Source organism: Staurois parvus, unplaced genomic scaffold (genome assembly GCF_062004578.1).
Source record: "Staurois parvus isolate SC_StPar_1 unplaced genomic scaffold, SC_StPar_1.0 ptg000011l, whole genome shotgun sequence".
Classification (NCBI taxonomy): domain Eukaryota; kingdom Metazoa; phylum Chordata; class Amphibia; order Anura; family Ranidae; genus Staurois; species Staurois parvus.
Window position 1 is genome coordinate 6,998,113 of NW_028317807.1, and position 22,960 is coordinate 7,021,072.

The 22,960-nt window shown below is 41.5% G+C and overlaps 1 protein-coding gene across 1 annotated transcript in view; it reads right to left on the minus strand.

Annotated features, from left to right (window-relative positions):
* Positions 1-22,960, minus strand: part of FLACC1 (flagellum associated containing coiled-coil domains 1) — a 50,790-nt gene that overhangs the window by 17,284 nt on the left and 10,546 nt on the right. Inside the window, exons 6-9 of the mRNA XM_089672701.1 lie at positions 19,907-19,963; positions 17,421-17,514; positions 4,609-4,670; positions 3,466-3,563 (exon numbers count right to left, since the gene is read on the minus strand). Of these exons, the coding sequence (XP_089528827.1) occupies positions 3,466-3,563; positions 4,609-4,670; positions 17,421-17,514; positions 19,907-19,963 (311 nt within the window). The remainder of the gene's footprint in view (positions 1-3,465; positions 3,564-4,608; positions 4,671-17,420; positions 17,515-19,906; positions 19,964-22,960) is intronic.

The following is a 22,960-nucleotide window of genomic DNA, read 5'->3' on the forward strand; positions in this document are numbered from 1 at the left end:
ACCCACCTGTGCCCATCAGTGCTGCCCACCTGTACCCATCAGTGCCAACCACCTGTGTCCTACAGTGCCACCCAGCTGTGCCCAGCAGTGCCACTCATAAGTGCTGCCCAAGCAGTGCCACCTATCAGTGCAGCATCATCAGTACCAGCTCATCAATGCAGCCTATCAGTGCCTCCTATCCGTGCCACGTCATCAGTGCCCATCAGTGCTATCAGTGCAGCCTCATCAACGCACATCAGTGAAGGAGAAAATTACCTATTTGAAAAATCTTATAATAGAAACAAAGAAAAACTTTTTTTTTTAAATTGTTTGCTCTTTTTTTGTTTATAGTACAAAAAATAAAACACCCAGTGATGATTAAATACCACCAAAAGAAAGCTCTATTTGTGTGAAAAAAAGGATAACAATTTCATATGGGTACAGTGTTGCATGACTGTGCAATTGTTATTCAAGATTTGACAGAGCCAAAAGCTAAAAATTGGCCTGGGCAGGAAGGGGGTATAAGTGCCCGGTAGGCAAGTGGTTAAAGTTTATGTCAGGGCAAAACAAAAAACATATACAGTACATTTCTGCTATACCTGCATTTCCCTACGTTTTACCCTGCAAGCACAGATATATAAGTGTTGATTTGCTGGAAATGAACTCAGTTTCTAATTCCTGTTGTGATCTGACAACACACAGCATTTTATGGGAACTGAGTAGTGTCAGTCCTGCCCAGTTTTCTTTTGTTAAACTCCTTAGACCTACACAATTTCACATCTCCACACCAAAAAGACTAATAATTTGTGTAGTCCAGAGATCACACCTATATTGTCCAATTATTCTTCTTAAGCCCCGTACACACACTGGCCAATTATCAGCTGAAATCAGCAGGTACAATAGATACTGGCCAACATTTGACCTGTGTTTATGGGTCCTTATTTGACAGAAGATGATCTCTCTGCCGGCTTCTGTCAAATGAGCTTGCTGGAAAACCAGCAGCTGATCGGCATACCCCCTTCCTGCCCAGGCCAATTTTCAGCTTTCAGCGCTGTTGCACATTGAATGACAATTGCACAGTCATGCAACACTGTACTGTGATGGGAGTCACTTTGGGTGGGGGGCCCATGGAGCCCAGCTCACTTTGGAGAGGTGGGAAGACCCCTGTCTCAGCTCCCCATATTCCTCTTATGTGTAAATCACCCTGTGTAGGGATACAGGGTGATCTGTCCTAATATTGTGTGGGCTTTGTCTCAGACTGTGTAGACATGTTTAGGAGATAGGTGGGGGTTGTTGATTGTTTAATGTTACCTGGCTGCATCCCATTGTTCTATTGTTTGCCTGGTTTGGGAGCAAACTACTATGGGATGTATGTGTTTATGTGTATTAGCTTAGTGGGGGGGGTGTCTCCAGCAGCCCTCCCTCCTGATGGGACTGTCTGCTGGTATGAAACTTGAATACCTGTGTGTCTCTTGTCACTAAATGTAGATTGCCCTGCCCTGTGTCATGATGCAGGGAGGAGGGATTGTCCCCTGAGTGTATATATCTTGTATCTGTGTTCAAATAAAGTAGTCTATATCCTGGTTTACTTCAAGATTGGTGTCGTCTAGTCTTGTATGGTCAGCTGTGGTGTTCGGACAGGGAAGCGGTATTTTAACGGAAGTACTGAAGCGCAGTCTGGGTCGGTTCCGTTACATGTACCCATATGAAATTTTTTATATTTTATTTCACACAAATAGAGCTTTCTTTTGGTGGTATTTAACCACCTCCCGTCCGGCCGTTGTATATAAACGGCCGGACGGTGGCAGCGCAGGGTCAGGTGGCCGTTTATAAATGGCCTCCCCACCCCCTGCTTGTGCGTGCTCCCTGAGAGCATGCAGCACCGCGATCCAGTGCCTGCTGTGTCCTCAGTGGAACACCGATCGTCATACGGGACCTCTGTGTGAGGTCTCGATCATGTGATAACTGATTGGCCAATCAGTGATCACATGCAGAGTAGTAAGCAAGATGTCACTTCTGACATCATTGCTTACTACATGTGAAATATGTGAATGATCACAGAGGTCACATGGTACAATGTGACCAATCACAGCTCACACAGTAGTTCTCAATGGTTGCAAGAATGCAGCTGGAGAAATTATTGCTTTTACAGCCTTTATGGGTGTATAAGCAATCAGTGTAAAAAAAAAAAAATCTTCATCACCCCCCACAAGTAGTACTTCTAGGGTGACAGAATGTAAAAAAAAAGGCTTTATCTGTCTCAAAACAATGCTAAAAAATTCATATGGGTACAGTGTTGCATGACCGCGCAATTGTCATTCAAAGTGTGATAGCACTGAAAGCTGAAAATTGGCCTGGACAGGAAGGGGGTAAAAGTGTCTGGACTTGAAGTGGTTAATCACCACTGGGTGTTTTATTTTTTGTGCTATAAACAAAAAAAAGAGCAAAAAATTTGAAAAAAAAAAAGTTTTTCTTTGTTTCTATTATTCTATTCTATTCTATTTAGCAAACAGGTAATTTTTCTCCTTCACTGATGTGCGTTGATGAGGCTGCACAGATAGGCGTCACTGATAGGCAGCACTGATGAGGTGGCACTGGCGGGCATTGATGAGGAGGCACTGATGATGCTGCACTGATATGCAGCAAAGATGGGCACTGATAGGTGGCACTGAATGGCGGCCCTGACTGATAGCACTGACTGGAGGCACTGATGGGTGGCACTGCTGGGGACTGTTGGGTGGCACTGCAGGGCACTGATCAGTGCCAATCTCCTCTGACAGCTGACAGTTATCAGCAGTACTTTCCTCATGCTGTGACAGTGTCAGGAAAGTGCTACCAATAACCGCCAACTGTATTTACCCGGTGATCTGCTGTGTCATTGGACACAGCTGATCGTGTGGTACAAGGCCACTGTGATTGGCCTTTTGCCTCATCATGTGATCAGCTGTGTCCCCTTGGGGCACGCGGGAGGAAGCCTTCTTGGAGGACATCATATAATGCCCTGCCAGAACTGGGTAACCGCTCTGTAGCCATCATTCAGCTATAGCACGGTTACCAAGTGGTTAAAGAAGAAGTACAGCCAAAGCTGTTTTTGCTGTACTTCTCCTGTGGATCACTGGATTAAAGTTCATTCTGCACTCTTGTGACCTGTATTCAGCTGAGAGCGGACTGAAGCCCGCTGTTGGCTGACGTCAGTCAGCTGGTCCAGGCTGAGAAAAAATCCAGACTTTAAAGTTGGGATCCACCCCAGAGTCTGAAGCGGCACCTGGCTCAGCCTCAATGAGCCGCCAACTGACAGTCCTGCGCTCTGCTCAGAGGAGAACTCAGTGATCAGAGGTCATATGATCGCTGAGTTCTCACCTTTAGAGCCGGTGGGGGACAGATGCAGCATCAGAGTGATACCACATCCACCTAGGTAAGTATATCTGTGGAGAAAAAAGCCAAACTTCTCTTTTCAATCTACTTAATAAGACAGCTGTTAATTACCATATCTGCTTTCAGCCTCTTCTTTCTCATGTGATAGTTTAGCATTGTCTTCTTGTTTAAGAGCAAACAGCTTGGCGGCATGCTCCTCCGTGAGAATCCTTAAAGCAAATACATTAACATATTGTGTCTTCGGTTAATATATTAAACAGATTTGCAGGGTTACGCTGAGAAGAGAAGCTGATTATTTGCTATAAATAGCCAAAAAGGTTCTTTGGACCATAATTATTTTTTTTTTGGCCAGTTGTATCATGATATTTATGTATCAAATGGGGTTGCACCAATACCGAGTACTTGCACAAATACTCGTACAAATGCTCCTTAAACCGAAACTGATACCTTTGCGGTGCAATTTGAGCTCATGCAAAAAAGGAATGGGCTCACATTGCACTGCGGTTTCCCACCCAGCTGTGTGAACCCAGTCTTGTCATAGTGACTTTGAGCCCGAGTTCACACAGGAGCTGTGTGGGAATCCTCCCTGCATGACAGGTTCCACCAGCTCCGATCCCACTGTGCACACCAGCGGCTGTGTCATGGGCTCCTCTTACCCCCTACCTCTCCCATGCCATCCACTGAACCCTCCTCTCCCTAACTCCCTCCGTCTCACTTTATCAGATTGCCAATCCCCCGCTGTCAGACAACGAAAAGCCAATTCCCAGGTCCAGGGATTTGAAATCCCTGTGGCTTTCTCTCCTCTCCATGCAGTGATGACAGTACAGCCTAGACAGCTTATGATTAGTCAGTACCGTCCATGTGACTGCAAAGGTATCTGTACTCGGTATCAGCGAGTACTTGCCCAAAAGTGTCGGTATTCATTCTCGCTGGTAAAAAAAAAATCAGTATTGGCACATCCCTAGTATCAAATACAGGTTGCACCTAGGACACCAATTTTGTAGAACATTTTGAGACTTCAAAACAGAAAGCCCAGTACTAGTAGTAAACGTTAGGGACACTATTTACAGTAAAAGAGTGAAGTTAGCTTCTTTAGAAAGTAGCCTAGAGTCCCACTTGTTTTCCATCACAGCCATTTCAATAATTACATTCAATAACACGAGTCAGTTACACGCTTCAAAGCAAAATCAAAATAAAATGTATTAATAAAGAAAGCAAAAGCATAAAACTGCAAGCACAGCATAGAACATATACCCAATTTCCTCTTCCTTTTGCATTTGTAGTTCTGAAACTTTCTTCTCCAGCTCATGGGTCAGCTAGAGGAGGAAAATATATTTTAATTTTAAGCAAATAACAGATGAACCTTAATAAGCAGGCATTTTGCAAAAAAACAAACTGAATTTCGCCAATAAAGATGTTTACATTCGTTTTAGAAAGCTGTGTTCAAAGTTCAAAAATATTGTACATACAAAAAAGGCACACAGAGGCAGTAAATGGTTAGTTCTGTTAATATATATATATATATATATATATATAATAAATAATTTATTTAATTTAATTTTTTTTTTTTTTTTTTTTTTTAGGCACTATTTACTGTAAACATATTTTATTTAATGTTGATATTTATGATTTTGTTTCAGTGACTCATTTTTTTACATGCTGGAACAATAACAGAAAAGATGTAAAAACCTAAGAGTATGTTTCAATGCTGCAAGATTATATAACACATTCCAGATAATTTACTGCTTTTATTAAGCGTTTAAGAATCACTAAAATGTGTATAAAACTCTTATAATTATAAATAAAAATACTACAAAATTAAAAATGGCAGGTGTTGGCAATAAAAGCAATACTTTCGTTTTTTAACCTGACATCGCCGGTGCGATGTGCAATTACTTATTCACCTATTTTATATTACAGAATACATCTGCATTGGCATAGTTTCCACAAGTAAAAGCCTAGCAGACCTGGCTTTCTCCCAAGTTCTATGAAAGGGAATGAAGAAGAGAATCAAAGGAAGGAAACTATTTTCTCACCACAACAAAACTTGTTCCACATAAAGTTGTACAAGACAAGTTTGAACTATGTACTATGAAGATTCAAAAAAATCTGACTTTCAGATAAGCTGGTCAGTCGGGTAATGCCATGGAAATAAAGACATTGAAATGGCTGATGACAGACGACAGAAATCAATACAAGGAAACAAAACATTGGATCTCCACAGAAGTGTTACAACAATTCTATCCAGTGGGATGGTTTTTAATATTTTACAAATGATTAGGGTCAGTTCACTTACATGGATCATTCATTATATATACAGTGGGGATCGAAAGTTTGGGCACCCCAGCTAAACATTTGTATTAATGTGCATAGAGAAGCCAAGGAAAGATGGAAAAATCTCCAAAAGGCATCAAATTACAGAATAGACATTCTTATAATATGTCAACAGAAGTTAGATTTTATTTCCATCATTTACACTTTCAAAATAACAGAAAACAAAAAAATGGCGTCTGCAAAAGTTTGGGCACCCTGCAGAATTTAGAGCATGCACTGCCCCCTTTGCAAAGCTGAGACCTGCCAGTGTCATGGATTGTTCTCAATCATCGTCTGGGAAGACCAGGTTATGTCAATCTCAAAGGTTTTAAATGCCCAGACTCATCTGACCTTGCCCCAACAATCAGCACCATGGGTTCTTCTAAGCAGTTGTCTAGAAAACTGAAACTGAAAATAGTTGATGCTCACAAAGCTGAAGAAGGCTATAAGAAGATAGCAAAGCGTTTTCAGATGTCAATATCCTCTGTTCGGAATGTAATTAAGAAATGGCAGTCATCAGGAACAGTGGAAGTTAAAGCAAGATCTGGAAGACCAAGAAAAATATCAGACAGAACAGCTCGCAGGATTGTGAGAAAAACAATTCAAAACCCACGTTTGACTGCACGATCCCTCCAGAAAGATCTGGCAGACACTGGAGTTGTGGTACACTATTCCACTATAAAGAGATACTTGTACAAATATGGTCTTCATGGAAGAGTCATCAGAAGAAAACCTCTTCTACGTCCTCACCACAAAAATCATTGTTTGAACTTTGCAAATGAACATATAGACAAGCCTGATGCATTTTGGAAACAAGTTCTGTGGACCGATGAGGTTAAAATTGAACTTTTTGGCCGGAATGAGCAAAGGTACCTTTGGAGAAGAAGGGGCACAGAATTTAATGAAAAGAACCTCAGTCCAACTGTTAAGCATGGGGTTGGATCAATCATGCTTTGGGGTTGTGTTGCAGCCAGTGGCACAGGGAACATCTCACGAGTAGAAGGAAAAATGGATTCAATAAAATTTCAGCAAATTTTAGATGGTAACTTGCTGCCATCTGTGAAAAAGCTGAAGTTAAAGAGAGGATGGCTTCTACAAATGGATAATGATCCTAAACACACCTCGAAATCCACGGGGGATTACATCAAGAGGCATAAACTGAAGGTTTTGCCATGGCCTTCACAATCTCCTGACCTCAACATAATTGAAAATCTATGGATAGACCTTAAAAGAGCAGTGCGTGACAGACAGCCCAGAAATCTCAAAGAACTGGAAGACTTTTGTAAGGAAGAATGGGCAAAGATACCTCAAACAAGAATTGAAAGACTCTTGGCTGGCTACAAAAAGTGTTTACAAGCTGTGATACTTGCCAAAGGGGGCAGTACAAGATATTAACTCTGCAGGGTGCCCAAACTTTTGCAGACGCCATTTTTTTGTTTTCTGTTATTTTGAAAGTGTAAATGATGGAAATAAAATCTAACTTTTGTTGACATATTATAAGAATGTCTAATCTGTAATTTGATGCCTTTTGGAGATTTTTCCATCTTTCCTTGGTTTCTTTATGCACATTAATACAAATTTTTAGCTGGGGTGCCCAAACTTTCGATCCCCACTGTATATATATATATATAGTTATTCATTAATATTGCTGCTATTGTTAATATTGTAATTTTATATAGTATTGTTTCTTATGTACACCGATATCCTTTTGTGTATGCTCCCAAAACATTGGATCTCCACAGAAGTGTTGCAACAATTCTATCCAGTGGGATGGTTTTTAATATTTTACAAATCATTAGGGTCAGTTCACTTACATGTATCATTCATTTTAGCAGTGTTCCGTTTATTATATTTCATCATAACTATCCTTTCCAAATTGTCAAGTGGTGGAAATAAATATTGCTTATGTTTGGAATCATTAGCGGTAATAAACTTTACCAAAAAAAAAATTTTGGTTCTCCTGTCGGTCAATGTCATAATGTGCTAGCATGCATCACATACTGGCACATTATGAAAGACTTACCTGTAAAACAAAGTCCTCTAGCGAAGTGCTGTCACCGCTAACAGGGCTTACATGTTTTATCTTATACATTTTCTCTTTATTTCAGGTCAAATATTTTTTTCCTCATTCTGTTTAATTGGATATTTTTTTAAATTCTACATGTGAATTATTCTTCACAGTCAGTTCTAAAATATACAGTTGCAAGAAAAAGTATGTGAACCCCTTGGGATTATGTGGAGGTTTGCATGAATTGGGCATAAAATGTGCTCTGAATGTCATCTAAGTCACAACAATAGAAGAACACAGTCTGCTGAACATAATACTACACAAACATTAGATGTTGCCATGGTTTAATTGCACATAACATGTAAACATTCACAGTGCAGGGAGGAAAAAGTATGTGAACCTTTGGACTTTATAACTGGTTGACCCTCCTTTGGCAGCAATAACCTCAACCAAACATTTCGTGTAGTTGCAGATCAGACCTGCACAACGATCTGGAGTAATTTTGGACCACTCCTCTTCACAAAACTGTTTCAGTGTAGCAATATTCTTGAGATGTCTGGTGTGAATCGCCCTCTTAAGGTCATGCCACAGCATTTCAATCGGGTTGAGGTCAGGACTCTGACTGGGCCACTCCAGAAGGCGTATTCTGTGCTGTTGCAGCCATTGTTTTGTTGAATTACTTGTATGCTTTGGGTCATTGTCCTGTTGCATCACCCATCCTCTGCGGAGATTCAGTTGGCGGACAGATAGTCGTACGTTTTCCTGCAAAATGTCTTGATAAACTCTGGAATTCATTTTCCTATCAATGACAACAATCCTTCCAGGCCCTGAGGCAGCAAAGCAGCCCCAAACCATGATGCTCCCTCCGCCAGGTTTTACCTTGGGGATGAAGTTTTGATGTTGGTGTGCTGTGCCTTTTTTTCTCCACACATAGTGTTTTGTGTTCTTCCCAAACAACTCAATCTTGGTTTCATCTGTCCACAGTATATTTTGCCAGTAGTGCTGTGGAACATCCAGGTGCTCTTTTGCAAACTTCAAACGTGCTGCAATATTCTTTTTGGACAGCAATGGCTTCCTCCGTGGTATCCTCCCATGTACTCCATTCTTGTTTAATGTTTTCCTTATTGTAGATGTGTCAACAAAAGTGTTAGCATGTGCCAGAGATTTCTGTAGGTCTTTAGCTGACACTCTGGGATTCTTCTTTACCTCATGCAGCATTCTGCGCTGTGCTCTTGCAGTCATTTTTACAGGACGACCATGCCTAGGGAGAGTAGCAACAGTGCTAAACTTTCTCCATTTGTAGACAGTCTGTCTTACTGTGGACACATGAACATCAAGGCTTTTGGAGATACTTTTGTAACCCTTTCCAGCTTCATGCAAGTCAACAATTCTTGATCGTAGGTCTTCTGAGAGCTCTTTTCTGCAAGGCATGGTTCACATCAGACAGTGCTTTTTGAAACCAGTAAACCCAAAACAGGTGTGTGTTTTTTAAGGGCAGGACAGCTGTCAGCAACACATCCAATATCATCACACTGATTGGAGTCAAGGTTGGCTCACTCCTGGCTCCAATTAACTCTGGGAGAAGTCATTAAGCTAGGGCCTCACATACTTTTTCCTCCCTGCACTGTGAATGTTTACATGTTATGTGCAATTAAACCATGGCAGCATCTAATGTTTGTGTAGTATTATGTTCAGCAGACTGTGTTCTTCTATTGTTGTGACTTAGATGACATTCAGATCAAATTTTATGCCCAATTCATGCAAAACTCCACGTAATCCCAAGGGGTTCACATACTTTTTCTTGCAACTGTAGATAAGATACCCTCATAGCTAGGCCTTTAGGTTTCTATCTATATTCTCAAATCCTTTTAATCTCTTGCATGGTTTTGGTAGATATTCTGTTTTATTATTGATGAAGTATGTTTTTTAAAAATTAGCCTCGTTTCTCTTTTATTTTTTTTATATACACAGTGTTTTTTTTTTATATATCTCTTTATGCATTTGCCCATATCATCCTCTTTTATATATATATATATATATATATATATATATATATATATATATATACAGTCAGGTCCATAAATATTGGGACATCAACACAATTCTAACATTTTTGGCTCTATACACCACCACAATGGATTTGAAATGAAACAAACAAGATGTGCTTTAACTACAGATTGTCAGCTTTAATTTGAGGGTATTTACATCCAAATCAGGTGAACGGTGTAGGAATTACAACAGTTTGCATATGTGCCTCCCACTTGAAAAGGGACCAAAAGTAATGGGACAATTGGCTTCTCAGCTGTCCCATGGCCAGGTGGGTGTTATTCCCTCATTATCCCAATTACAATGAGCAGATAAAAGGTCCAGAGTTCATTTCAAGTGTGCTATTTGCATTTGGAATCTGTTGCTGTCAACTCTCAAGATGAGATCCAAAGAGCTGTCACTATCAGTGAAGCAAGCCATCATTAGGCTGAAAAAACAAAACAAACCCATCAGAGAAATATCATAAACATTAGGCGTGGCCAAAACAACTGTTTGGAACATTCTTAAAAAGAAGGAACACACCGGTGAGCTCAGCAACACCAAAAGACCTGGAAGACCACGGAAAACAACTGTGGTGGATGACTGAAGAATTCTTTCCCTGGTGAAGAAAACACCCTTCACAACAGTTGAGCAGATCAAGAACACTCTCCAGGAGGTAGGTGTATGTGTGTCAAAGTCAACAATCAAGAGAAGACTTCACCAGAGTGAATACAGAGGGTTCACCACAAGATGTAAACCATTGGTGAGCCTCAAAAACAGGAAGGCCAGATTAGAGTTTGCCAAACAACATCTAAAAAAGCCTTCACAGTTCTGGAACAACATCCTATGGACAGATGAGACCAAGATCAACTTGTACCAGAGTGATGGGAAGAGAAGAGTATAGAGAAGGAAAGGAACTGCTCATGATCCTGAGCATACCACCTCATCAGTGAAGCATGGTGGTGGTAGTGTCATGCCGTGGGCATGTATGACTGCCAAAGGAACTGGTTCTCTTGTATTTATTGATGATGTGACTGCTGACAAAAGCAGCAGGATGAATTCTGAAGTGTTTTGGGCAATATTATCTGCTCATATTCAGCCAAATGCTTCACAACCCATTGGACGCCGCTTCACAGTGCAGATGGACAATGACCCAAAGCATAGTGCAAAAGCAACCAAAGAGTTTTTTAAGGGAAAGAAGTGGAATGTTATGCAATGGCCAAGTCAATCACCTGACCTGAATCCGATTGAGCATGCATTTCACTTGCTGAAGACAAAACTGAAGGGAAAATGCCCCAAGAACAAGCAGGAACTGAAGACAGTTGCAGTAGAGGCCTGGCAGAGCATCACCAGGGATGAAACCCAGCGTCTGGTGATGTCTATGCGTTCCAGACTTCAGGCTGTAATTGACTGCAAAGGATTTGCAACCAAGTATTAAAAAGTGAAAGTTTGATTTATGATTATTATTCTGTCCCATTACTTTTGGTCCCTTAAGAAGTGGGAGGCACATATGCAAACTGTTGTAATTCCTACACCGTTCACCTGATTTGGATGTAAATACCCTCAAATTAAAGCTGAGAGTCTGCAGTTAAAGCACATCTTTTTTGTTTCATTTCAAATCCATTGTGGTGGTGTATAGAGCCAAAAATGTTAGAATTGTGTTGATGTCCCAATATTTATGGACCTGACTGTATATATATAGTTATTCATTAATGTTGTAATTTTATATAGTATTGTTTCTTATGTACACCGATATCCTTTTGTGTATGCTCCCAGCTATTCTTTAGCTAAAATCGCAGTGCCATTTACCACTGTAGCTCCCCCTTCCATTGTTACTATATATAGTTGTCCTGTTGTCCTGGGCATTAGGTCTGAGGAAGGGGCAATAGCACATTCTCCGAAAAACGCATTGCCACCCCCCTTGACGTCACTTCCAGCTGCGTTCCAGCATGGTTCTGGAAGTTCCTGGTGGCCATACACCGCTCAGCACTGCTGGTCAGTGTGCTGCTAGAGACCATATCCCTATCAACAGGAATAGATTGGTGTTCATATGGACTGGCAAGCTGACATTTTACTACGCTCTAGTCTTTTTATCTTTTGTGTCATAATAAATCTCCTATTACACTTAAAAGCACCTACTTCTTTCTCCTTCCATCTTTACCCGGTCTTCCTTCTGGGCTTGTGGGCTCCGGCCATTTGAATGGCTGAGCCGTGATGATGTCACTTAGGTGCATGCATAGTCACGGTCGAGGGACAGAGCTCTGGATTTACAGCACATTCAATTCAGAGTGCAGTGCGCATGCACCAGTGATGTCACTGGCTGCAAAACATGCTAACATCTCCTGTTTAGGAGATATTCACAGATAAACTTTATTATACGATTAAAGTGTTACTAAACCCAGGACCCTGCATTCACTATATCTGGTCTCTGGGGAGGCTCAAGTAGTTGGTCTTGCCTAGGGCGCAAAATAGTCTAGAACCAGCCCTGGGGATGTCATTAAATCCTGTGGGTAATTTGCCAAACCCAAATTTAGCAGCGAATAACATTGAAGAGTATGAGGGGGTGAATCCTGCTGTTAAATTATGGACAATTATGGGGCTTATAAAACTTCTGTCAATTGTGTTGTCAAAAAGGCATCGGGGGCTGGCAAGATTTTGCCCTGCAAGATAATGTCATTATAAAAGACTTACCTGAAAACAAAGCCCTCCAGCGGTGAGCTGTCACCGCAGCAGAGGTTTTCATCTTCACCTGGTCTTCCTTCCGGGTTCCCGGGCTGCAGCCACTTAAATAGCTGAAGCCAAGATGATGCCACTCCAGCGAATGTGCGCAGGAGTTAAGGCAGCGGCACACAGCTCTGAAGGAACTGAAGGAACGGCAGGGGTATGCCGTTCCTTCAGGTGATGTCACAGGCTGCCACTCACTAGAATATCTCCTAAATGGTGGATGTTTAAGAGATATTTATTTTATCTACAGGTAAGCTTTATTATAAGCTTACCTGTAAGTAAAAGTCTAAAAAATGAGTTTACTACCACTTTAACCACTTTTTGTCTGGAGCATTTTTTCAATTTTTTTGCACACAATGCTGCTGATCACATACAGAACTGTGCTTGATCGGTTGTTTACCTGTCATCTGAACCTGGAAGCTCTGGTTTTATTGATCACAGAGCAGACTGAAAAAAGAATGTTCGCAGATCTGCTCTGACATCATTTACCATGGTCCCCAAAGGTGTGGCAACTTCAAAATACCATAAATGTGATCAAGCATCTTTACAGCCTCCAGGATCACTCTTACTGCATAGCAAGGGGCAGGCTGAAAAAAAAAAAACGTACCAAGTTCATGACTGCTGCTGCAGCTGTGAGCTTGTTTTAAACCACTTGAGGTCCAGGCCCTCTATAAAACCACCTGTGGTTGGCAAGTGGTAAATTATCTGTTTGGTAGATGCCATTAAAGTGTTTGTGATACTACCAAACAGTAGGATTTTCATAGACAGCATCAGTGACACAATGTTATGGCTTAATATATTTTGGATGTGTTATTGAATGTTTTACTTTACATTTAGCTTGGCTTAAATACAGAAATAGCACCAATCTGATTCATTTCAATTTGAAAGAAAAAAAGTTTTGGCAGTTACCCATGGAAGTAACAGCAAAACTGATCTAAAAGCTGTGGGAAAGTTTATTGCTAAAAATTAATGATAAAGCTCTCAACTTTACGAACTTACCAGTGACAAAACAATTTAATAGAATAGTTTATGAGCCTATTTTTCTCACAGTTCCACGCTGCATTGTCATAAAAGTTAAAAAAAAGTACACTAAAACAATTAAAAACTACAACCTCATATTCCCCAAACCCCCACTCATCCCTGTATCCTCAAAATACTCAAAACATAGACTTAAGGTGTTTGGTAGAAACTAGCTAGCGCAAGCACTTCAACAGACAGTACAAACAAAAAGTTTACAAGCACCCTTACCAGCTTACCTACATTGCAGAAAAAATTGCCCGTCTAACAATTTACAGTATAAACAGAGGTTTTAGATGCACACATTTGTAAATAGATGTAGAAGCTGCACTGCCTTGCCAAAGCTCCTCTGTATACTGCAGTCCTAACTCTTAAAGGAGAAGTAGAATAACAAAGCCCTTTTCCTGTACTTCTCCTGTGGATCACAGTAATTCTGCCCTCCTGTGACCCATTTTCAGTTGACAGCAGGCTGACAGCTGATGTCACTCAGCCAGTTCAGGCTGGGGAAAGATCCCGACATTAAAGTCGGGATCCACCCCAGAGTCTGGAGTGGCACCTGGCTCAGCCTTACAGTGATCTGCTAAGAGCCTGAGCCAGCCACTCCTTCCCCTCCACAGCCCAGCAATCTGGTGAGTGCGGGGGGCAGAGCAAACAACGGTGACTGACAGTCACTGATCTCTGCTCACAGTCGCGGTGAGAACTCAGCGATTAGAGCCGATGGGGGACAGATGCAGCATTGGACCAATGCTACATCCACCTAGGTAAGCATGATTTGAAAAAAAAAAAGCCACCCCATACTTTTTCTTTTAAATTTGAGAGTCTCCAAGTTGGAGCGAATGTAGCAGTGGAAAAATATGGGCAGGTATGCTTGGAGGGAGCCCATTCCTCACTAAAGGCACAGGGACACATTAGAAGTCAGGCAAGAGCAAAATGGCAGTTGAAGGTGTCCCATGTGTCTCTACATCAAATCCTGTGAGCAAGCTATACAAGAATGGCAACCACCACTTGTTGCTTGTTTGTGCAGTGCAATGCCCGTTCAAGTGCATCTTACTTCAAAAGTTAGTTAGGAATTGGGGTGGTTGTCATTCTTGTACAGCTTGCTTACTGGATTTGGCATAGGAACACACTGGACACCTTCAGCTGCCATTGTGCTCTTGCCTGGCTTCTACTGTGTCCCTGTGCCTTGAGAATGAATGGGCTCCCTCCAGGTAAACCTGCCCTTAAAGTGGTAGTAAAGGTAGACATTGTTTTACCTTAATGCATTATATGCATTAGGGTTAAAAAAACGTTCTGCGTGCAGCTCCCCCCCTATACTTACTTGACCTGATCTCAATCCAGCACAGGGCCCGAGAGCAGTGGATTTTTCCATTCTCTCTTGTCTCACTGGCCATGGAGGCAGCAGTGGGAGCCATTGCTTCTTCGGCTGTCAATCACAGCCTGTAACTCCTTAGTTAGAGTGGGGAATGGGGCCAAGCCATGCTATATGTCTATTAACACACACAGCGTAGCTTGAGATGGAACTCGCACAAGTACCCCCATACCAACTGGCTTGCTATAGAGATGCTTGGCAAGGGAGTGGAGCCAGGAGTGCTGGTTATACAAAACCATTGTATAACAAGTATAACATGCTTGTTAATTAAAAAAAATCTCTTTAATCTCTTTACAATCACTTTAATTTATCCACTGAGGCAGGTTTTATCTTTATCATATATATATATATATATATATATTGAAATATATATGTACATATATGTACATTTTCATGATCTCATTAGAGCTTGCTGTTGAACTAAAACATGATCCCTGTTATCAAACCTGAGATAGGACCTAAAGCTGAACTCCAGGTATGATCTGTATTGCTGGTGACCACTGGTGGTCATTTGATCAGCAATACTGCTAATCACAGAATGCCTTGTATTTTTGTAATGAATATAAGGGGTTCTCTGATTGGGCAAGGTGGAGAAGAAGGGCAGCAATTTCATTACCTCCAACTCATCCTACTGTTAACTGAAAAAAATACAAGATGTTCTGTGAATAGCAACAGTGTCGAGTGAGTGATTAGCTGTAGTCAGTGTGCAGATAATTCACTTGGCACACAACCCAGAAGATCATTGCTATCACTTTAGTAGTGCCAGCTACAGTGACTGTCAGCTTTCCTAGTGATCCCTCAGAAATGGACAATGTATACTTACATTGTCCCAAACTGGACCATTATAAGTATACAATACAGATCATACCTGGAGTTCAGCTTTAGGCACTATCTCAGAGTACAAGTTATGGTTCAACATCAAGCTCTGATGAGGTCATGGAAATATTTATATATGTACATATTTCAGTATGTTATTTTCAGTTTACTGGGTGTGTTTTAATGAACAGTAAAACAAAAAAGAGCAAAACACAAAGACCTTGAAGTCAAAGAACGATGAGGCAATTAAATTGTTCACTTGATCTTTATAGGCCTTTAAAATTCTAGGTCAGAAAGGAATTACAAATAAGAACCTGACATCAAAATTGTACGCATAAAAGAAAACAAAACAACTTATATTGCCCCAATAATATGGCCATTAAATTCACATTTTATTAAACTGTATGCTGTTTAAAACATGCAATGCACATTTTACACGATGACCAAATTGGAAATCACTTTACGACATGAATTTCCAGAATTAAGTATTAACCAATTCAGTCATCCCTTCCCTAAAGCCAGACACAATTTTGAGTCTACTCACTAAAGTCAAGTTTCAGCCAAAAATAAAAAGGTGTTAAGGGACCCACGACACACAGGGTGGGTAGGTGCTGTATACCGGTAATTTGGCGTACAATGAGATGGTAGCATTTGCCAAACTCTTAAGGCATATGAACAGTAAAATAGTTCAGAATACCATCTAGGTCTTTGATATAAGATTTCCAAAATTCCACTCCATCCCTATTGTTAGCGGCATCCGGCACAGAGAGAGAGCAACAAATTTCCTTGAGACTTATGGAGAGAAATGCCACCATAAGGAAAAAGGATTTTGCTGTCCTTGGAAGGGAGATTGTCCTGTTTTGGGTGGCAATTAACTTTTTTCATGTTGACAGGGAGTGCCAGAAAAGACCTAATATGGAACTAAAAAAAAGGGACTGTTTTCATGTCAGAGACAAATAGGCACAAAGCAATCATACAGAAGTGAATGGAAGGTGATTTGACACCCAAAGTGAAGTGCCTTGTTACAAAGTAGGGCTTTTATGTAAAAATATCCCTTTGCCATAGAGGTTTTATGTTTTCGATTAAGACCAAAGAATTTTCCTCTGCAAATCATCAACTAAGGACTTCCTCCGTATATGAAGCCTCTTTCAGACATTAAGCTAGGAGTGGGGCTGGGTATCTGAAACAGAGGTATATACTGAAGAAGCAATTTTCTTAATGGGCAACCTCCTACAGACAGCCAGAAATAACATCATATGCCTAAGTGTATAAGAGAGGATTGACAATCAGGTTATTGTGAGTCTAAGGCAAGCCATAGATGATGTCATTTTCTTTTCTGCAACCACAGTTGCAGGAAAGAAAATCGCTAAACTCCCCCATCAACACAGTCAGCGTTGATGGGGGAATCTCTCCTGCAATGCTAATATATTCTGCCAGCGGGGATCCTTCTCTGCCTGCAGAATACAATGATTGCTGCTGTTGGCTACTATAGCTATTGGCAGTGATTGCATACAAAAAAATCCAACAGGCTGGTTGTACTGAAGCCAAACAATGCATTAACTTCACTACAACCAGCTTGCCCATAGATGGATCGAATTTCTGCCAGCCCTTGCTAAACCAGCTGAGATTTGTTCCATGTAGGGCTGGCTTAAGAATTCAGACTTAGCTGATAGGGTTGGTTTAAACTGAAATCTGATTGTATGGAGCACCGTACTGTGTGTCAATACTAATTGCATTGTCACATTAAAGTTTAATATGTTTGATTTTGTAAAAGAAACAAAATGGTTTACTCACTCGTATCCGTGTTTTCTGGTTTTCTGATGTTTCCTGCTCTAGCAGTGCAGTCAGCTTAGCAATTTGCTCCTGTAAATCTTCCACAAAACCTTGACTGCAAAATGAAAAAAAATTCTTGATAATGGAAATATATTTCTAATGTGTGCAAATTTGTTGGTTATTTGTCTTTAATGCACACTTATAATTACAAAACAAGAACTCAAGAGAACTATAGAACAGCTTTAGTTCTGTGTCTCCAAACCCAGCTGCAATTATGGCATAGCCACAGGAGGTCAGAGTTTGCCTGTATTTCAAGATCATCCACCATAGACGCAGGTGAATCATGAAGCCATTGGGACACCTTACGCCCTTTTGTGTTGTGTTAAATCTGAATGCACTATAGGTATCATCATACTGCTAGATTTATATAGAGTAAACCAGTCAACTGTTTGAAAAGAAAAAGGAGACTGCATCATACAGGGTGAGCACAAAAACACTCCTTTTTGTTTTTACCATACAGTGGGGCTGTGCCCCCACTGCGTGCATCAGCTGCTCGTTTCTTCTAGGCGTTAGGACTAAGCTCATACTCACCTGACCTGCTGATCCTACAGAAAACTGTGCTCCCCCACGGTCCAGCGGTGGATTGTTCCTGTCCATGGAGTATGCTTTGAGCATGGTGACATCAGGAAAAGTCCATTTACAAGACCGGCTGCAGAGGAGCCCAGGATCTGGTCTTGTACGCAAAGGATCGGCAAGTCAGGTGAGTATATTTTCTGTGTCCTCTCCCCTAGAACAAAAAAAGAATTTAACCCATGCAGTGCCAGCATAGCCTCACTGAACGGGCAAAAAAATATAAAAAAATTTCAGATTTCTGCTTTAACTCAAATCATTTCTTTTTTCTGTGGCATAATCTCCATGCACGCCTCCCATCGCCAGAGGGCAATCAAATCCAACATGGTGCTCACCCCACAGCAACTCAGCTGATCAGTGTTTTAATTTGCTTTCACACGCAAATTGTAGATTGTAGTTCTGCCTACTAAAAAGTCCAATTTGAAATGGTACAACAGTTTAATTGAGAAAGGACGCATCTGTGATCAGAGAGAGGGACATCCAGGCTGACCATCAGTCTCCGAGCAAGTTGCTGATAGCATCAGAGAAGCCTTTTTGTGCAGCCCCAAGAGGTCAACGCGCAGAGCTAGCTGAGAATTGCACGTCTCGCAAAGTACGGTAAGCAAGATCTTATGCAAACACTTGCAGTTTCACCCTTACAAGCTGCAATTGGTCCATAAGCTACACCTGCAAGACAATGAAAAGCGACTTGAATTTTGCAGAAATCTCCAGGTGCTAATGGAAAATGATGATAACCTGCTGTCAAAGATCATTTTCAGTGATGAATCGACCTTCCACTTAAGTAGGAAGGTCAACAGGCACAATGTGAGGAGTGAGAATCCACATACCACCCAGGAGGTTGAACGTGACTCTCCAAAAATGATTGTGTTACGTGCCATATCAGAGCAGACTGTGTACGGCCCATTTATCTTTGACGAACAAACCACTACTGGCCAAAGTTACCAACTGATACCACATGAAAATTTATGAGTTGATGCAACTGTAGCCACCAATCTGTAAGAATGTTCCAATAAAGCTACATTCCATATCTGTTGGAAATCAAGGACTGCTTTTGTGCTCACCCTGTATTACTTGAACTGCAGAGGATCTCATGACTTTCCCTTTAGTGATGCATATGCAGCATTACTCTTGCGCCAATCAAATATTTAATCTATTGGAGTTCACTGAAAAAAATTTCAATTTTGGGTGGATTGTTCTGTGAATTGAGTTTGTTCCTGCTTTACATACAGTATATAGTAAATACATATACATACAGTATATAGTAAATACATATACATACAGTATATAGTAAATACATATACATACAGTATATAGTAAATACCTATACATACAGTATATGGTAAATCTTTTTCTGTTTTTTTGTATGTTTGTCTAGTTTCTTTAAACTTTAAAGTGGTTGTAAACCTCAGACATAAAATATAAACAAAGCATACCCCTCTATAGGATGTACTTGCTTCAATTACGCGCACTAAGTGTAATTTCTGTCTGCTGCCTCCTTCCTCTGCTATCACCATGAATCACTTGTGACAAGTTTTCCTAAATCCAAGTGAAAAAAGTTGACAGGGGAGGGACCTCCAGCAGATTGACAACCTCAGCTCTGTGTCTGGGAGCTGTATGGAGAGTGGAGTGTCTATTCCCTCCAATCAGCTCTCAGAACTCTTCTCACTGAGCTTTGCAGAGTGTAACTTCAGCTCTTCACCCCTTTTTTTCTGAATTCTCAGACAAGCTTTATAAATGCAGCACTTTGAACGGATGTAGAGAAGAAAAGACTGTAGATAGACAGGAACAACTTATATAGGAGCATTTGTTTCAGGCCTATCACTTCAATGAGTATATGTAAGAGTTTACAACCACTTTAAGCCATCTACTGCACATACCTTATTAATGCTTTTTCTTTCTTCTTTGGCTTCTGTGAACTTGTTTGCTCATTTTGTCTATGGGGGGGTCAGTGTGAACATTTAAATATTTTTCTGTTGTCACATACTGATCATTTTACATTTCCCATGCAGTGCTGATTAGTCAGCCACACTGTGAAGCTTCTAAGCAAGATTTCAAATAATACAAATCACAGAAATGTGTTAGCATGTTACTTATCAGTGAATGTGGAAGCAAAGCCAAGTCATGCAGATGATGATCGTGTGAGAAGCACAGTTATATGCAAGCAACAATATAGAATAACATTGTCAACAGCTTGCAAGCCAATTTTGAAAATGACATTTGGGAACTAAAATCATATGATTAACATCACAAAGCTTGTGTAATCACCAGATAAGGAACACTCAGGAGACCTTCTTCAGCTTTAAGCCCATCGGTATCAACTATCCATTTAATACATAATTAAACTTCAGTGATCAGCACTTAACAACACTAAGGGCACCTATTTCAGCTTTATGCCCAAATGCAGCTTTCTAGACTTCAAGCTTAAGAATGCCACTTTTGAAGGAAAAGATCTAGCTTAGCAGCATACATTATATTACCTTTATTAGCCAGGTAATGCCTTTCTGAAATTAGTTTTTACTTTGTTTCTAATTTTAGGTATAGGTCCTAGTCGCACCCACTGCCATCTACTTGCCCAATAAAAGTGCCTTGGTGCAGTGAAGTCACACTAGATGGCTAATGGGACACAGTTGGCCACCTGGTAAAACAAAGAAACTTGCTCCAGAGTGGCCCAAAATAGTAACTTTAAATTTATATTTTCTGTTAGATCCTGTAGAAAGTAAGAAATTTGTTTGTGGAAATTTGCCATAGATTACTTTCCATATTTTGTTCCTTTTGTTGTTTTACACTGATTTTAAATGTTGTAATTATAGTATCAGTTAATTGTAGGCAATAAGAGCAGGTGTCCTTGAAAAATATAAAAGTGTATAAATATATATACCGTATATTTATTTTGTTTCCATGTTTCTCAGTGTACCCCAATCCCAGAACCTTTTTCCAGGGAGTAGCAATTCCGCAATTTGCCTGCAGCACCAACTGATGGTTGGTGTACCACCCATGGCTTTTCTTGAGCAGGAAAGTAGCAGAACTACTAGCAGTTACTTCTGGTGCTCGCCGTAGGCTCAGCGCTCTCCTCTTTTACTTCTAAATACAGAAGCCTGGTTCTCCCTCAGAGAAACCTCCCTGCCCCTGAACTCAGAGCTGGAACAAGGGCTTTTGGCCAAGTGTAGTGCGTTCATAGACAGAAGGGGTGGTGAGCTGTACTGTGATCTCCACCTCTTGCCTAGTGGGGTAAATCAGAGCAGCAAATGAGAGTGCACTGTGTGTGAAAAGGAAGCCACGTTGGTTACTAGAGCTGGGCTGGTTGCTTAGATGTGAAAGGTTAGCATATGGGTGACGTTTATAAGGGGGGGGGGGTGGGTGAAGATGAGAGGGTGTGAATGCAAAGGTTAGGGATGGGGGCGGTTGTGCACAGGTTGGAACTGAGGAAGGGTGCAGAAATGAGATATGGATAGGGGATGAAGGTAAGGAGCTGTGGAAGAAGGCTGAAACCTATGTAGCGCACTCCAGAACTCCGTACGCAGCAGATGCCTGAACTTCCCAATTCATGCATAGTGCACTCTTGAACCCTTCCCACTTCATGCATAGTGCACTCTTGAACCTTTCCCACTTCATGCATAGTGCACTCCTGGACCCTGCACTCTGTACTTAACACATTCTGGAACCCTGTACCCTGTGCATAGTGCACTCTTGAACCCTGCATCTTGTGTGTAATGCACTCCTGAATCTTGCACCCTGTTCGTAGTTCACTCCTGAACCCTGCACCCTGTGTGTAATGCACTCCTGAACCCTGCACCCTGTGTGTAATGCACTCCTGAATCCTGCACCCTGTGTGTAATGCACTCCTGAATCCTGCACCCTGTCCGTAGTGCACTCCTGAACCCTGCACCCTGTTCGTAGTGCACTCCTGAATCTTGAACCCTGTTCGCATTGCACTCCTGAACCCTGCACCCTGTGTGTAATGCAGTCCTGAATCTTGTACCCTGTTCGTAGTGCACTCCTGAACCCTGCATCCTGTGTGTAATGCACTCCTGAATCTTGCACCCTGTTCGTTGTTCACTCCTGAACCCTGCACCGTGTGTAATGCACTCCTGAATCCTGCACCCTGTTCATAGTGCACTCCTGAACCCGGCACCCTGTTCGTAGTGCACTCCTGAACCCTGCACCCTGTTTGTAATGCACTCCTGAATCCTGCACCCTGTTCGTAGTGCACTCCTGAATCCTGCACCCTGTGTGTAATGTATCCCTGAATCCTGCACCCTGTTCGTAGTGCACTCCTGAACCCTGCACCCTGTTTGTAGTGCACTCCTGAACCCTGCACCCTGTGTGTAATGCACTCCTGAATCTTGAACCCTGTTCATAGTGCACTCCTGAACCCTGTACCCTGTGTGTAATGCACTCCTGAATTTTGCACCCCGTTCGTAGTGCACTCCTGAACCCTGCATCCTGTGTGTAATGCACTCCTGAATCTTGCACCCTGTTCGTAGTTCACTCCTGAACCCTGCACCCTGTGTGTAATGCACTCCTGAATCCTGCACCCTGTTTGTAATGCACTCCTGAACCCTGCACCCTGTTCGTAGTGCACTCCTGAACCCTGCACCCTGTGTGTAATGCACTCCTGAATCTTGCACCCTGTTCGTAGTGCACTCCTGAACTCTGCACCCTGTGTAATGCACTCCTGAACCCTGCACCCTGTGTGTAATGCACTCCTGAATCCTGCACCCTATTCGTAGTGCACTCCTGAACCCTGCACCCTATTCGTAGTGCACTCCTGAACCCCGCACCCTATGTGTAATGCACTCCTGAATCTTGAACCCTGTTCGTATTGCACTCCTGAACCCTGCACCCTGTGTGTAATGCACTCCTGAATCTTGCACCCTATTCCTAGTGCACTCCTGAACTCTGCACTCTGTGTGTGGCACACTCTTGAACCC